The sequence below is a fragment of the Chelonoidis abingdonii genome, chromosome 11, assembly GCF_003597395.2.
Source record: "Chelonoidis abingdonii isolate Lonesome George chromosome 11, CheloAbing_2.0, whole genome shotgun sequence".
Lineage (NCBI taxonomy): Eukaryota > Metazoa > Chordata > Testudines > Testudinidae > Chelonoidis > Chelonoidis abingdonii.
Window position 1 is genome coordinate 34766660 of NC_133779.1, and position 16525 is coordinate 34783184.

Here is a 16525-nt window from a genome sequence, read left to right on the forward strand (position 1 = left end):
CCTAACCCCTCACCCCCACACAGTCCCTTGCCCCACCATGCAGACCCTCAGTACCCCAAACAGCCCTCCACCCTGCCCCATTCCCTACTCCCAACCCAGACGCAGCCCCCACTCCCTGTGGCCAGCACCTCACAACCCCCCACCCTGCCCCATTCCCTACTCCCAACCCAGACGCAGCCCCCACTCCCTGTGGCCAGCACCTCACAACCCCCCGCCCTGCCCCATATACCCCCACACACCAACGGCCTCACTCCCTGTAGCCCATCACACACAGGCCCTAGGACCCCCAGAAACCCTGACCCCCCTGCCTCCACTCGCCCCCACACGCAACCATACCACTCCCTATGGTCCAGGCACCACACAACCCCGCCCTCCAATACCCCCCCACACACGGCCTCACATCCCCGTTGTTAGCCCATCATGCCCACACAGGCCCCTAGGATCCCCGAGAACCCCCCTTCGCCGCGTGCGCCCACCGCGCACCCACACGCAACCCACTCCCTAAGGGCCGTGGCCCCGCAGCACCGTCTGACAACCCCCGCCCTGACCCCAGTTAACCCCACCCACATATCCGGCCTCACCAACTCCCTGTAGCCATCACCACAAACAGGCCCTAGGACCACCCAGAACCCCCCGCCCTTGCCCCACCGCCACACACCGCCAGCCCCCACTTCCCTTGTGGCCGGCACCTCAACGCGCCCGCCCTGCCCACATCTCCACCACACGAGCCCCCACTCCCTGTGCCCCCCACCACACACCCCCGCCCGCTGCCGGGGCCGCCCACCACCCGCACTGACCTCCAAGACCGCCGCCTCACCGCACAAGGCCCCATCTACCCCAGCAAGCCGCAGCGGCGAGCCCGGTCCCGATCGGGCCCCACCTTGGCGTCCACAGCGGCCTGCCGCATTCCGACACTCCCGGCTCCTCCCCGCACTCCTCGCCCGCAGGCATTGGCTTGAGCACCAGCGGGCACTCACTTTATGTTCCGTGAGGCCACGGTCACCTGCGTCAGCCATTGGTAACCGAGCGAGCGTCGTTCGCCCTGGCGAGCTCGGCTGGGGCAGACGCTGGCGTAGCCTCCGTACTACTGCTGGAGGTGTCGAAGGTCCGGTACGAGGGCCCCGGACCACGGCGCAGGGCTCCCACCGTGCACCCCCTCCGGGCCCATCCCCCCCTCCCCCGGGCCTAATCCCCTCCCCCTCTACCGGCAGCGGGCCCCCTCTCCCGGGCCTTACTCCCGCCCCTCCCCTCTCCGGCAGGGCGGACTCCCAGCTTTGCGTCCCCCCCCTCCCTCCGCAGCGGGGATCCCCGCGGTTGCACCCCCTCCGGCCGTACTCACCACCCCTCCCCCCGTCTCTGCCCCCCTGCCGCAATCCCCGCCTCCAGTCCCTGTCCCGGACAGCAGGGGGCCCCCCCGGGCCCTATTCCCCCTCCCCTTCTCGGCAGCGGGGCTCCCCTGTGCACTCCCTGCGCCCCCGGCGGTGCCGGCTCCCGTTGCCACGGCCCCATTCCCTCTACACCGGCAGCGGGCCCCTCCCGGCCTTCCCCGCCCCTCCCTCTCCGGCAGCGGGGATCCCCCGTGCACCCCCCTCCGGCCGACCCCGCCACTCCCCCCGGGCGGCGGGGCTCCCCCGTGCACTCCCCCGGCCCAATCCCCACCCTTCCCCTCCCGGCAGCGGGGCTCCCCATAGGCCCACCCGCGCCCCACCCCACCCCACTGTACCATCCCCAGGGTTCTTAGTGCCCCCCGGGGCCTGGCTGCTGCTGCCCCATCTCCAGAGCTTCCTCTGCCCGCCCACCCCCCTAGTTCTCACATCGTTGTTCCTCGCCATGCGCTGACATGGCCCAGCCCTAGAGAGATCCCCCGTACCACACCCCCCTTCTCCAGCGGACGGGAGGTGGGCTCCCCCCACCCCTGTACCACACCCTCCTTCTCCAGGGAGGGGGGCTCCCCTCCACCACAGAAAACACGCAGGAGCCAGATGCGCTTCTGTCTGTTTTAACCCTTGCAAAGAGACAGGCTCCTCCATGGGCCAGGCTGCAGTGGGGCTGGACTCCCAGCCTCCATTGGGCGTTTTAGGCACAGCTCAAGGGGTGCTGTGCATCAGTGTCTCCCAGCTGGGAGATCAGAGCAGGACCTCCCTGCCTTTCCACACCCACAACTGAGCCAGCGACATGTAGGCTCTTAGTCACATTGGTGTGGATTTTTAAACCATTCTTCTTAACTATACAATTTAAGAACAGAGGCCCTATCCACACTGCTTGGGTGAACCCATGGCACTTACTGTATAGGAAAGTTTGCCCCAGGGTCCTTCCATCACCCCCTCCCACATTTTGGTATAGCCTTTTATGTCCTAGCCTCCAGAGAAGAGGTGGCTGCACTGGCTTGGAACCTGTTTGGGGCAGGGACTATCTTGAAAGGTACATGTAATTTTAACACTATTTCACCTTTTGGTGCTTTTCATCCATAGATTTCCAAGTCCTTTCCAATGGTATTGTACTGGCAAGTGTCCTTAACAGCTGCAGGTGTGTCAATTTATTGTGAGTCTTTGGGTTCAACATGAGGGCCCCTGGACTCTTCACTCCCCAAGTTTGCTCCCAAAATGGGCAGAAAAGACAGCACACACTTGCACTGCGCTTTGCGTGGAATGCAGCAGACAGAGCCTGTTGCTGCTCTTTCTTCAAACACCTCTCTGCTGGGCTGACAGCAATGTTTGAACAGAACATGTTTCTCAAATGCTTAAAAAAAAACCCGATTCCTCCTGAAATTTGAGCCAAATCCCACATTTTGACAGCACAGAAGCCATGTTCTTGAAGGGGACTGCCCACCTCCTCTGTTGTAGAATTGGGCTACGAATTAACAGCTCTCAGGAGCACAGCAGGGAGCCTAAACAGCTACACTGCAGTTTTATACCCCACAGCCGCAGCCCAAGTCAGCTGACACAGGCCAGCTCTGTTTTATTGCAATGTAGACATGCTACAAACAATCAAACTTAAGAGTAAGAGCTACTCCTTTGCCTTTGAACGTGGGACTTGGCTTCACTCCACCAGTGGCATGACTCGAACAGGGGGCCACACTGCAAAACACCGATTGGATGGGTAGCAGATAAACTGTAACTCAAGCTACCGCACCCACACCATGGAACTACTTGGACCACCAGCAACAGTTGAACTTAACCCACGCTAGGATGACTAGACAGCATGTGTGAAAAATTGGGACGGGGGGGGGGGGGTAATAGGAGCCTATATAAGAAAAAGGCCCCAGAATCAGGACTATCCCTCTAAACTTGTGAAAGCAGCAGAGAATCCTGTGGCACTTTATAGACTAACAGAGGTTTTGGAGCATGAGCTTTCGTGGGTGAATACCCACTTCGTCAAAAACTTGGGACATTTGGTCACCCTAACCCACACTGATAGGCCAGTTAGCTGGAGCTTAAGGCATCCTTAATTTGTGCTAGAGGTGAGCATGGAGGGCCATCATGTTACAGACCAAACTATAGTTAAGAAGCTGGTAAGTACCTATGTGAGTGAGCTCACTACACCCTCCTACAGTTAACAGTAGAAGTTGCATCAATTGGGAGGACATAGGCAAGGCAGGTGAGGTAATAGTGGACCAGCTGTTGGTAAGAGACAAGCTTTCAGAGTTCTTCAGGTCTGGAAAAGATCTTCCATTCAAGGGGGAGTGGCCCATTATCACCATTGCAGTCATAGGACAAAAAGGGGAGTTACAGATTGTTTTAATAAGAAATAAATCCAGTGTCTGTTCAGTGAATGATTTTTAGTGTCTAGCAGAGGAATGAATCTAAGCTCCCAGGCTTGCCTTTTGAAAGCATTGTGCAGGCTTCTAGATGGATGAGGACTGATAGGTCAGAGGCTACTTTGTGGGAAAGTGTTCACCCGTAAGTAAGGCTGGGATTCTGTCATGGCTATTTTTAGTAAAAGTCAGGGACAGGTTATGGGCCATAAAAAATTCCTGGAAGCCTATGACCTGTCCTTGACTTTTACTAAAAATAGCCATCAGGAGGATGGACACAGCACTGCTTGCAGCTGCTCCATCCCCACCACTCCTCCTGCAGCAGGGGCTGACTGCTGCTCCAGTGGACTCAGGGCTAGCTACTGGTCAGTTCTTTGGCATCCCCAGGCTTGGCCTCTGTGGCTGACTGCTGATCCAGCCCTGGCCAAAGACAGATGTCCCAAAATGTCACTGAATCATATGCTTAACCATAGGTGATAGGGTGTTTGTCTTATTTTCCTATGGGAGTTCATTCAAGAGCATAGGGAGTGTCTGGTTTCACCCACCTAGTGTTGTTGGGGCATTTAGCACACTGAATGATGTATACCACCCTCTTGTGATGGGCATGTGTAGGATCCATCGATCTTGAAAGGTTTGTTGATCATTGTAGCAGGGGAGATGGCTGCAGATGTTGCAGCTGTACTTCTGGCAAGGCCGGGGGGGGGGGGGGGGGAGCTTTGCTTCTGAGGTTGCATTTGTTTTGGGAGGGAGGGAGAAGAGAGAGAAGGGGTATGTCTGAAGGCCAGAAGTGGTGGGTTCAGAAGAGATTTTTCACACTGTTTGAAGGCCACTTCATCTTGAATGGTCCCTTATGCGTGCTAACTACTTAGGCTAATCTACTTGTTCCACCTTGCTGCAACAGTGGGAGTACATTTCCCAGAAGAGCTTGGGGTGGCTCAGCAGCTTATCAGAAGGTGATTCAATAAAAGATATTACCTTATTCACTGTCTTTAATATCCTCAGACCACTAGGGCTACAACTACACTCTATACACAAGAGGGACAGTTCTGTGCACTCATTACATCAGTTTCACCACCCCCTCCTCTATTCAGCACACTCAAGGACTTGTCTACAAGAAAAGTTGCAGCAGTTTCCATTTTAAACCAGTGCTATTTTTTGGACAGAGGAGTCCTAAACCCTGTAGGACAGGATTAAATAGCAATAAAATGCTAGCAAACAATCTGACTTGTATACAGCCTGAAGAGACTGCACCTCTTGCCAACTATGGGAGAAATAAACTGTTCAGGTTGGACTACACAGTGCTACCTTGCTGGATCTATGCAACCTTTGCTATACAGATTTCCTGCTAACCATAAATTACAGTCCTAGGGTTGATTAGCTTTGCCCAGTGAGCCACTGAACTGTGCTCATGCTTTCCTGACTGGGGAAAGTAGCAGCTAGAACAGGCTGAAGTGACATTCCATACGAGCCCTTGGCTGAGCCTGCTAATTGTGACAGGAGCTTCTCCCCTTGGAATCAGGAAGGGATGACTCTTTGCTTTAAGACACCCCAACAGTTTTGGATCCCTGATGAAGGGGGGCTGAAGGTTTCCTCTCTGCTGGACTGTCTGGAATGAAGTGGAACTGAACAAGAATCCAGCTGAATACTCATCACCATATCAAATTTATTATTCCAGTGGCACTAATACATTGGTTGATGTTCATGACGACAATCACACTGCACAAGATCTTCCTGCCTTTGAGTTTCTGCCCAACTAGAAGTCCCCTTACACATCCCCCTCCCCTGGGGGGGGGGGAAGCATACTAGAGGCCATTAACTCAAGCAAACCTTCTTCCTGCAATATTTTGCAAGTCACTGGGCATTATGCATTTCCCCCTTTGAAGAGGCAGGTGCCCTCTTACCCCACCCCTTTTGCCCAATCCCTGCAGAGAGGAAAGCATCTTTCCTGTGTCAAATAAATATGGACCTGGGCAACTTGAGTTGCATCAAGTGGAAATGTTTTTAAGTTACAATGGCACCAAGTGGGGCCCTAATGAGTCATGTGCAACACAGAAACCTATAAGGCTGAATATCAATGTGTTTTTTCTGAAAGTCTCAAATTGCTATGAAACTGATTAAGTATAATGCAAAGAGATGGTCACTGCAGTCTACAGTTGCCTGCTGCATTTGATGTTATGCTAGTTAGTTTATTCAGAGTCCAACGACAGTGATTTTAAACTGGTGTTGGGGTAGTTTTTACAATTTGTCTAGGAAGTTGTCTAGTGCTGGGATACCTTCCTTCAGCCCTTTGCGTTTGCGGGTCTCAGCAACCACCTGGCAAGGACGGCTAGTGTTGTCAAAGGGGTCCCCAGGCAGGATCTGCCAGTGGTCGAACACACACTGGGGGAAGGCCTGGCCACCTGTGTTGGATCTCAAGTCAGCTGTAAAACCTATGGAGGAAAAAATCCATTGGAATAAAGAGCTTAGAGAGAGGCACATGTTTGATTATGAGGTTCTGAAATAGGAACAGTCACCAAGAGCAAACCAAGTACTTTCCAAGAGAAATCAGAGCACATGGTATTTAAGCCCCAAGAAACTACTGTTGTGTTCCAGTCACTTGAGGGGGAAAGAATTCAGGCTCAAAAGAAGGGAGGTTAAGGGAAGAATGTAACTACTAGGCCCATGCACCATCAGCTGGGAGGACCCATCTCTACCATTCTAGAAGTCAGTACACACTATGTGGAGCTCTAGCAGAAGTTCCTAGGCTTGTAGAAGGAATCAGATGACCAAGAACAGTGTTAAGCTCACTTACCAAAAGACTCGTTGACAGGCAGGTAGGCCTTAACAACGAACATGGGAGTGCCTGCCACCTGGGACTCCTCGAAGACATGGCCACGCTTCCTGTTCAGGACACCATAGATCCCACCAACTACTTGTTCTGGACACTGGTACACAGAAAGTTTGTATTACAAGCATTGCTTTCATCTTACACTTAAAATGAAAGTCTTAATTGTAGGATTGTTTGCAGCTCAAAGAGGTGCAAATGTTAGATCTGAAGCTAAACAAAGTGTAAGTACCTGGATCTCTACAAGATAGATGGGCTCCATAAGTCTTGGCTGAGCAGTGAGCACACACGCATACAGGCACCTCCTGGCAGTAGGGATGATCTGCCCACCACCACGGTGAATGGCATCAGCGTGCAGGGTCACGTCGTGCACATCAAAGCGGACTCCGCGCATGTTCTCCTCACACAGAGCTCCCTGAAAGAAAACAAAGCCCAGATAGCAGCAGCCAGCTGAGATTCTCCAGGCCCCTCACTAGGTACCACTTTGTTGGGACAGATCCCAAATGCAGGACAGTACCAGCCATGTCCTTTAGAACTTTGCAGACAAACAGTTCTCTAGCAGGGGCATGCCAGGTGACAAATCTATTAACAGCAACAAGCTAGAAACACATGCCACTTCTGGCTCAGTCTGTCTCATACAGGCCAGACATCCATCCATCTCCAAATGCCAAGGGAAAGTACTCCCAAGAGTTACTGTGGGCCTGGCATATCAGAATCCTTGATAAATGGGGGGGAGAGACTCCCCCCTATTTTATGAGATGAAATTAAAGGCAATTTTAGCAGCTGCATCAAGATATACCAGTCAGTCAATGTTAGTTGCCCATGGGAGGACTGCAGTATGTTGTACCACCATAGTAGTGAGCCGTGGAGGACGTGGAGGAGAGGAGAAGAGGCAAGAAAGCAACAAATTCCTGTTTTTGATCAACAGCAGTTAACTGCACCTACCTCCTTAGTAGCCCACTGGAAGCCAGCCACAACACTGTCCTTGATTTCATTCAGGTACTGCACTCCCTTGGTGATATCAGTCAAGATGTTGGGGCCAGTGCCATCTGGACCAAAGCACCAGATTTTACGGGCTTCAGTGACATCCCACTCGTACTTCTCAGCTAGGTAGCGTGCACGCTGCTTCAGCTCCTGACGGGAAGAGACGTCGCCTTTGTCGATATCCTCAGCCAATCCATCTGGGAAGGGTCGGGCCTTCATGTACAGCCTGTTGTGCTTGTTGGGGGACTTGGAAAGGCACAGCACGTTGGATTCCTCACTGACTGTCTCACGGTAAGACACGACAGGGTCAGATTTCTGCAGACAAACAAACAGTCACCAGTTAGTTCCAGAGGATTTGGAAAGAGAAAAGCGATAGTCAGTTACTTAACTGAGCTGTTAAGCCTACTCTACACCCACAAGCCATACGAAAGGCCTTTGAAGTGCAAGATTGTATCCAGCACAGAAAATTTAGCAGGACATCCAATCAGCATTATTAATATGCTAGAAACACCAGACAACTGTTACTACTCTGAAGTGTTCCTGCACTAGACATCAGCCACCCTTTTTGTAGGAGACTCACTCATTTGAGGCATCTGTCTTCATTTTACAGATTAGTATCTACCTAAGGAAAGCAGAATTAGGAGAAGTCAGTAGCTCAGCTGGGTTAGAAACACCTGACTCAGCCCTATGATCAGTCCACTAGCTACAGCACCTCTGTTGTGGAGACAGTATTCCACATCCTGCTGCAGCCTCATGGATTTGGTACCTACAGAGCTACTGCAATTCCCATCATGAAAACAGCTTCAATGGTTGTATTTGTTCCCAGTAATCCAGGAGTTCAGAGACTGACTAGATCTGCAGCCATTTCATCCACTCAGCCTTCAGCTGAATTCTTCTAGGCTTAGACAGAGAGGGAAGATGTGGCAGATTTACCTTAATTGGAATGCATGCATGGTCCTCTTCCAGATCCTTCAGGCAGATCTCCAAATGCAGCTCTCCTGCACCAGCAATGATGTGTTCTCCAGACTCTTCAATGATGCACTGAAACAGAGACCAGTCATGCAATGGGGTGGAGGGAGAGAGAGGAGACACTCCTTTCTAGGACTCCATTGAAGTGTGTGCGCTTGTCTATATTGTTAAAAAGGTCACTTGAGATGTTGGATCTTTACATACATCAACTTTACAGGGGGCAGGGTGAGAAAACTCACTAGATTGGTGGTGGCCCAGGAAGGTTAATAAGTCTTTTCACTGAAGACATTTGCCAGGGCAACAGTTTTCTGCCTCTGAACAGGAGAAGCAGAGATGCTGTGCTTCCCAGTCCCTTCTTCTTCTGATCAGAAGAGGAATTGCCATGACATCCATAGCCATGGTTAAGTTACAGCAAATCCTTAACGTGTTTTCCACGTTCTGTTAAGAACTTAGATGGAAGCTGTATGTAGCATCAGGCAGCAAAAAAAAAAATAGTTATGCATGCCACATGCTTTGTTCCAGCAGTCTCTCAGACCTTCAATGTGCAATGTCCCCTCAATGTGTGTACAGCGGATAGTGACACGTTAACTAAATGTTGAGGATCTTGACTAAGCTCCAGAGTAGCAACCAAGACTGAAGATTATCCAGGATCTTGTCACTGGTCCCCAGACTGACCTTCATGTGGTAGAGCATTCAGGGAGATAATTTCACTCCAGCCAGAGATCCAGTTGATCCCAACCCAGGGGTAGTCAATATGCAGACCATGTGCCAAATCCAACTGACTGACACTTTTGAATGTACTGCAAATATGTTTCTTCCTCTAGAGCAGGGGTGGGCAAACTACAGCCCACAGGCTAGATCCAGCCCTTGAGCTCCCACTGGGGAGCAGGGTCTGGGGCTTTCCCTGCTCTGGCACTCCGGCCAGAGAGCAGGGTTGGGGGCTGATCCACACAGCTCTGGAAGCAGCAGCAGCAGCAGCAGCAGCAGCATGACCCCCCCCTCCAGTCTGTAGGTATGGGGAAGCCAGGTGGCTCTGCTCTGCATGCTGCCCCTGCAGCTCCCAGCCAATGGGAGCAGTAGGGGCAGTGCTTGTGGACAGGGGAGCATGTAGAGCTGCCTGGCTGTGCAGGAGCTGGAGAACGAACAGACTGCCACTTCAGATAGGCACTGCCTAAAGCCTGCACCCCCCAAGCCTCCCCCTGTGCCCCAACCCCCTGCTGCAGCCCTGATCCCTCTCCTGACCTCCAAATTCCTTGGTCCCAGCCCAGAGCACCCTTCTGCACCCCAAATGCCTCATCCCCAGCCCTCACCCGCTCCTGCACTCCAACCCCAGTTTTATGAGCATTCATGGCCTGCCATATAATTTCTATTTCCAGATGTGGGCCTCAGGCCAAAAAAAAAGTTTACCCACCCCCGCTCTAGAGTCTGGACCTTGACCCCAAAAAATAAGTCTTATGCCCATCCCATGCTTCCATGGCATGATGCAGGTTTCGTTCAAGTGAAGGCCTTCACATGGATGAGTTTTGGAAGCTCTCTGCAAGTATTCCCTCAATCTCTCCTCTCCCCAAGTTGCAATATTTGAGTAGAAGAGAACATGGTTCCTCTATGGTACTGGGCTGCGTCATTACACGTATAGTTTGTGGACAATACTCCGACAGATCTCCTAGCAACTGCTATTGAAGAGTTCCCTCAGAGGACCCTTACCTGCACCATAGGGTCAGACTTGGCCAAACGCTTCAGTCCTTCTACTAGCTTGGGCAGGTCAGCTGGGTTCTTTGCTTCAACAGCCACACGCACCACAGGGCTGACACTGAACTTCATCACTCTCATGTTATGAGCATGCTCAAAGGTTGTGATGGTTCCGGTCTTGACCAGATACTGGTCAACACCGACCAGCCCAACGATGTTACCACAAGGCACGTCCTCAATGGGTTCAACGTAACGGCCCATCATAAGAATGGTCCTGGGTGAAGAAAAACTTGAGTCAATCTGGATGGTTCCTTAGAAAGGATACCAGCCTACAAGTGACAGGTTTGCACAGGAAAGCTAGATGCCTTGTCTCTTGACTGAGCAGACTAGTGAGGGGCAGAAGAGGGCCACTGAAGACAAACATTGAAACACTACTGAACTGTCACTCCAAGGGCTGGGAATGTAGATGTAAATATGGAACCTGCATCAAAGGGGGAAAAAAATGAGGCATTAAATCTAATCTCAATATGGGATCAATCCCTGCCTTTACTGACCTTTGGATTGGTTTCAGGTACAGATCTTCCTTCTTGCCAGGAGTGTAATTTGGTCCCATGATTCTGACTTTCAAGCCAGTAGAGACGAGACCAGAGAAGACACGTCCAAAAGCATAGAAACGACCTTTGTCTGAGGTTGGCACCATTTTAGAGATGTACATCATCAGGGGCCCTTTGGGGTCACAGTTCTTAATACCTGGAAGAGAAGAAGTGATCAGTGCTGACCCGTGGTGCTTTCCTCCACTTCTAGTGCTCTCTGCTTTGGAACAAGGTAATCACTCAGATGGAACGCAGCAGTTGTGACACCAGCCTGCTGGCTACCATCCAGGTAGTTGGCTAGCCCAACTGGCAAGGAAAAAGCCGTGTGCCAAGAGATCATTGTAATTAACATAGACTGAGCCTTTAGTATACACTCTGGCTACTATCCAGGTACTTGGCTAGCCCAGCTATCCACAGGAAAGCTGCTCACTAAGCAGCTTGTCTGATCCACACTAGAAAGGCTGCAGGTGCAGGAATTACAACTTCAGCCCAGCTGTATACTTGTTGAAAAGCAAACAAGCAGCTCTGGGCATTTTAGAGCCTTAATGCCGTTATGCTCCTGCACATTACAAGTGCTTCATACCCATGGCAGCTTCGTCATCAGGGGGGCCCTCGTACAGCAGCTCACAGCGGTATTTCTGAGCTGTGACAGGGGAAGGCAGGTGGATGGTGATCATTTGCAGCAGAGCTTCTCCGGCAGGCAGCCAGCGCCTCATCACAGCCTGTGAAAGCAGATTGGAGGCATGAGGCTCAGGCAAATCCATCTTTGCTCATACTATTGCTCCCCCCGCTTAAGTTTCTCAGCCAAGTTATGCAGACTTAGGTTATCTACCAACAGCCCAGTGTTGAAAGACTAGCTTAGCATCCCACTGCATGTCTCTTCCCAAGGCAATGCCTATCAGTTCTTACCTTCAGTAGGGGTTTGCCCTCCTTGTCTTTATCCTCACTGTCAAGTTTGATGTCTAGTTTCTCGATCAGTTTAGCAGTCTCCTCTTTCTTGAAGTTCATGATTGCATCAAAAACCTACCACAAGAGTTCAAAGTTAGGGGAGAAAGCAGCTCATACTCCTTCTCCAGGGAGAGCCAGTAAATGGCAGTTTAACTGCCTTATTAACAGCAACCCTTGTATCTGCCAATTAGTAGGTCAGCTGATCAGATACATGGTTTATAAACAGCTTCTTGTCTAGAGAGCAGTAACTCTCCCAGCCCTTAGTGCACAGCTCAGCTGTGTGTGTCAGATATTTAAATTTCTTCAAACAGTCAAGTCAGGTCAAAGTGAAGAAATTTTTCCATCATCATGCACACACAAAGGAGGCACAGACCACGACCAGTTAAGAAGAGACTTAGTACCATGGTAGTTACCTTGAAGATAGGGTCTAGGATTAGCTGGCAGAAAGTCCTGGGCAGTTTCCTTCCATCAGGGTTGGTAGCAGATTTGCTGAACTTTCCAGAAGCAGGATCAAAATACCTAAAAAAAAAATCCAGTCAGAGGGGATTGTGGTTTCGCCATCTTGTTTAATTAGCACTGCTTATTCTGCTTGCCTTTCAAGATGGAGGGAAGGGTTATCAAGTCAAAGACCCGTTTTGAGATGAGTTTACCTCTGTTTCCTGAGATTTGATGCACTTTCAGTCACTTGTTTCAAAAGCAAAACTGAGAGATCTGCCTGTATCGTGTATTCCTGATCCCATCCCCTAATATTTGTCTGATTAAATCTAGATTTAAAGTCCCTCCCATGAAGGATTTACAAGCAGTCAGCACAATAAGCCATCCACCGTAATTAGGATTCCTTCCTTTGGGTGCTACCATACTGTTGCTTCCTTACTCCCAGCCCAGGAGAGCTCAAGTATTCCCCTGTTCTGGAGCTGTTATACAGGTATTCCCCACCACAGCCTGGTCTGAGTTTACAGACCACCTCTGCTCTGCCATCTCTAGTTATGGAGTCACTGCTTCAGCTAGCTGTTTCAAGATGTAGCTCAGGTAATACTAGATAGGGCAAGCCCAAGCTTGGAAGTCAGCAGCACGATAAAAACCATGAGCTCAGGTCACTTACCTGTCTCCCCACAGCTTCTTCATCATGTCCTCTACCTTCTTGGCACGCTCAGCAGCACTCAGTTGCCCATCACCCTTTGCAGCAAACTTTGCAACATACATCTCAGCAAACTGTTTCAGGGTGAAAGCCCAGCCATGCAGGCCAGAACCAAAGCCAACTGTACCTAGCACAGGATCAATCTGAAAGAGGTCAGAAGATTAGTTTTGAGGTGAAATTTGTATTGACATTCTTCCCCCCACCCCCACCAACGGTGGTTTGACACTAAGTAGGTCAGATCACAATATGATTAAACCTGTAATTCAGTGCATCCAAACTGAAAAATGACTATAAGTCAATTGTATTTCAAGCCAACTACCCATACTGTTATAGTAAACATTATTCTGGGTCCCCAATGTCAGTTTACAATGGAAGTAACCTTCAGAGGAATATCAGACAACTGCTCCTTGCTTCAAAGGGGAAAGATGTCTTTCAAAACACCTGAGGACAAGCTCTGGACAGTTGTTCATTTGGAATACATTCCCTTGATTCCTCTCCTTACCATGATATTTCCCATAGGGCCACTCTCTCCTTCCCCATAGGTAGAAATGATGACATTGACATTCTCCACAATACGCTGGAAGGTCTGGTATAGCTCTTCTGGCTCCAACTGCAGCTCCAGCAGTGCCCTGTCCATCTTGTTCATCATCAGGACAGGCTTGATCCTCTCAGCAATGGCCTGTCGCAGCACAGTTTCCGTCTGTACACACACACCTGGAGGAGGCAGAATCTTGGTGATTACTGCTGCAGGACTAGCATGCTATTTCTATATAACATGCATTTAAATGTGCTACAGGTTCTCACCAGAGACACAGTCTACGACAACCAGGGCACCATCAGTGACCCGGAGAGCAGCTGTGACTTCAGAAGAGAAGTCTACATGTCCAGGAGAGTCAATCAAGTTGATCAGGAAACCAGAACCATCCTTGCTTTGCTTGATGAAGGCCATGTCATTTTCAGACAGCTCATAGAAGAGAGATATAGCTCTGAAAAATAAAGATACACAAAAGTAGTGCTACGTGATACTCATCTTTAATGCATTCTATTTTCAGCAATGCGTTTATAGTACATTTAACTCAGGTAGCTTAGGCATACTCCTGATAAGTTGTCAGAGACCAGTAAGTTGCTGGCTAAAGAAATGCATTAAACAAACCAGCTCCAGGGATTCCACATCAGTTAACATAAGTAGATACTAACAGGGAACGTTTTAACTTGTAAGATTGTTTCCTGTTTTGACTACCAAGATAGAGATAGTAATTGATACACGATGTACAAGCCAGTATTTAGTATCCTACTGCAGTGATTCTCAAACTTTTGTACTGGTGACCCCTTTCTTATAGCAAGCCTCTGAGTGTGACCCCGCCCCCCCTCAATAAATTAAAACACTTATATAGCTATTATAAATGCTGGAGGCAAAGCAGGGCTTGGGGTGGAGGCTGACAGCTTGTGACCCCCTCATGTAATAACCTCATGATCCCCTGAAGGTCCCGACCCTGTTTGAGAACCCCTGTCCTACTACATTTAGACAACACTCACAATGCCCTATGTTGCAGGGAAGTAAGCCTCTGGTGGCAACCAAAGCACTTGATTAAGTAGCTTCTTCTTCCCCCAGTTTAGTATCAGAAACTAAAACTAGAACCCAGGAGGAGTTCCTGGGTCCCAGTCCTGTGATCAGACCATGACACAAGGAAGAGAAGCAACTGAACACCAGGATGCTTGAAGCGAAGGAACTCACGTTGACTTGATAGTGATGCACCTTTCCTGCTCATCTTTTCTCGTGTCGGTGAACCGGGTCTCACCAGCACGGGCAGAAGCAATGATACCAGCTTTGCATACCAGGGAGTCAGTCAAGGTGGATTTGCCATGGTCCACATGGGCAATCACAGACATGTTTCGGATATTGGCCTTTTTGTCCATAATGGCCCGAATCTGATCTACTGTGAAGTTCACCTTGAAGAGAAGGTTATATGATATGGGGCAGGTTCTTCCAGGAATCTAAACATAGCAATGCCAAGCTTAGTCACTCTGTTTATTGCTCGGCAGACATTACAGGGCAACTCAGAAAGTAGCGTTTCCCAGTGCATTCCCATCTAGCTGAATGCCCCAACGAGTGGCTTTTAGTTGCCTTGCGGCAACTATTCCACAGCCTACTAGGCTCTTACAGTCAATAAATTCCCCTGTAACCACATCTTAAGATCACCACCACTCACATTTCACACCTGTACTCCTACCCATACCACACACAGTTATCCTGCTATGTCACAACATAAGCCCACTCAGAACACCTTCCGCAGCAGCTCACTCTTTCACAACCCAGGCATCCGAGCTAGGATTTTACTCCAGACTGCAGAGTTACATAAGAGGGCTACTACCTCACTGCAGGAAATATTCCCCCTCCCCCCGAGCTGCAGTACCTCCCTTTCACCAGAGAGGAGAGCCCAGAAACATCATCCTGGCACTTGCCTTCCCCCACTCCGCCACATCACTCCTAGCCGCACCACAGCTTCAGGGCTCCACCAAACAAACCCCTTGACAGGACAGCGGGGCTGGGGAGCCTGCCCTCCTGTCTCTTCGGGGAGGGGACCGATCAGCATCATTGAGCAACCTGCACAGCCACTGGGCGTACAAGGACACACTCACGCCTACCACCAGTGCTCAGCAAGGAGGCTGGGTAGAGCGAGCAGGCCCCAGAGCCTGTGACCCCCACCCCAATGGCGCAGCCACACCTGGCAGAAGAGGGGGAAGGTCTGTGTTCACTCCGCCAGAGCACAGATCACCCCCCTCAAAAAAAGGGGGGCCTAGCAGACCCCGCTGAACAACTGCCCCACTGCGAGAGGTGCACCCAACTCCCCCGGGGACGGGGCTTCCTCTAACGGGGGCAGCACAGTCCGGCCCATCAGGGGCCAGATCTACCCTAGAGAAGGGGCACCCCATACCCCCCCGCCCCCCCTTAACCCTCCATTCCCCACTTCCCATTAGGGAGCACTGCCCTGAGTGGCACAGGCCACACCCAGGAAAGGGACGGACACTCTCCTCCCCCTACCCGGCTCCGGGGCCCCGCAGTTCCCAGGCACGGAAGGGGGAGTATTTGGGGGGGGTCTGCCCATCCCACCGCCGCTTCCCAGGCCGCCCCGTCGATCGATACCGGCCAGGGGGCGGCCATAACCAGCGGCCCGCCTGGGTCCGGGCCCCCCGCGTCCCCCCAGCCGCCCCCGGGGCGCGGATGGCTCACCATGGCTGCGGATGGCGGCGGATTCTCCGGGAGCGGAGGAGAGGAGGGGACCGGTAATGGCGGCGGCTGCGGCCCTGTCTCGCTGGCGGGGACAGAGCGGGCGGAAGAGAAAGCTGACGTCAACGACCAGCCCTCTTATAGGCCGGACCCGGCGTAGAGGCGGGGACGGTGGGTTGCTCAAGGCGCATGCGCCAAAGCCGCTCTATTTCCCCCATGCCCTTAAGGGATCTCTATGGTCCGAAGGGCCTTTAACTAACAAGGGACGTGTTGGAATCACGTGGCTGTGCATAGGGGGAGCCCCAGTCGCCAGTCCCCTCAAATCTCCCCAGGCAGAGTCCTGGGGCTGTTGTAAACGCTAGACAGGCGGAGACTTGGGCTGTTTAACCTTTAGCAC

At 51.3% G+C, this 16525-nt stretch overlaps 1 protein-coding gene across 1 annotated transcript; it reads right to left on the reverse strand.

The window, feature by feature from the left end:
* Positions 1-5397: 5397 nt before the first annotated feature.
* On the reverse strand, positions 5398-16286 carry EEF2 (eukaryotic translation elongation factor 2). The gene is made up of 15 exons (XM_032765508.2): positions 16132-16286; positions 14635-14849; positions 13704-13885; positions 13402-13613; positions 12864-13042; positions 12175-12280; positions 11723-11836; positions 11397-11535; positions 10775-10970; positions 10236-10494; positions 8496-8603; positions 7524-7877; positions 6811-6993; positions 6546-6678; positions 5398-6183 (listed from the first exon to the last, which is right to left on the reverse strand). The coding sequence occupies exons 1-15, from the start codon at positions 16132-16134 to the stop codon at positions 5990-5992; spliced, it is 2577 nt and encodes an 858-aa protein (XP_032621399.1). The 5' UTR covers positions 16135-16286; the 3' UTR covers positions 5398-5989.
* Positions 16287-16525: the final 239 nt, after the last annotated feature.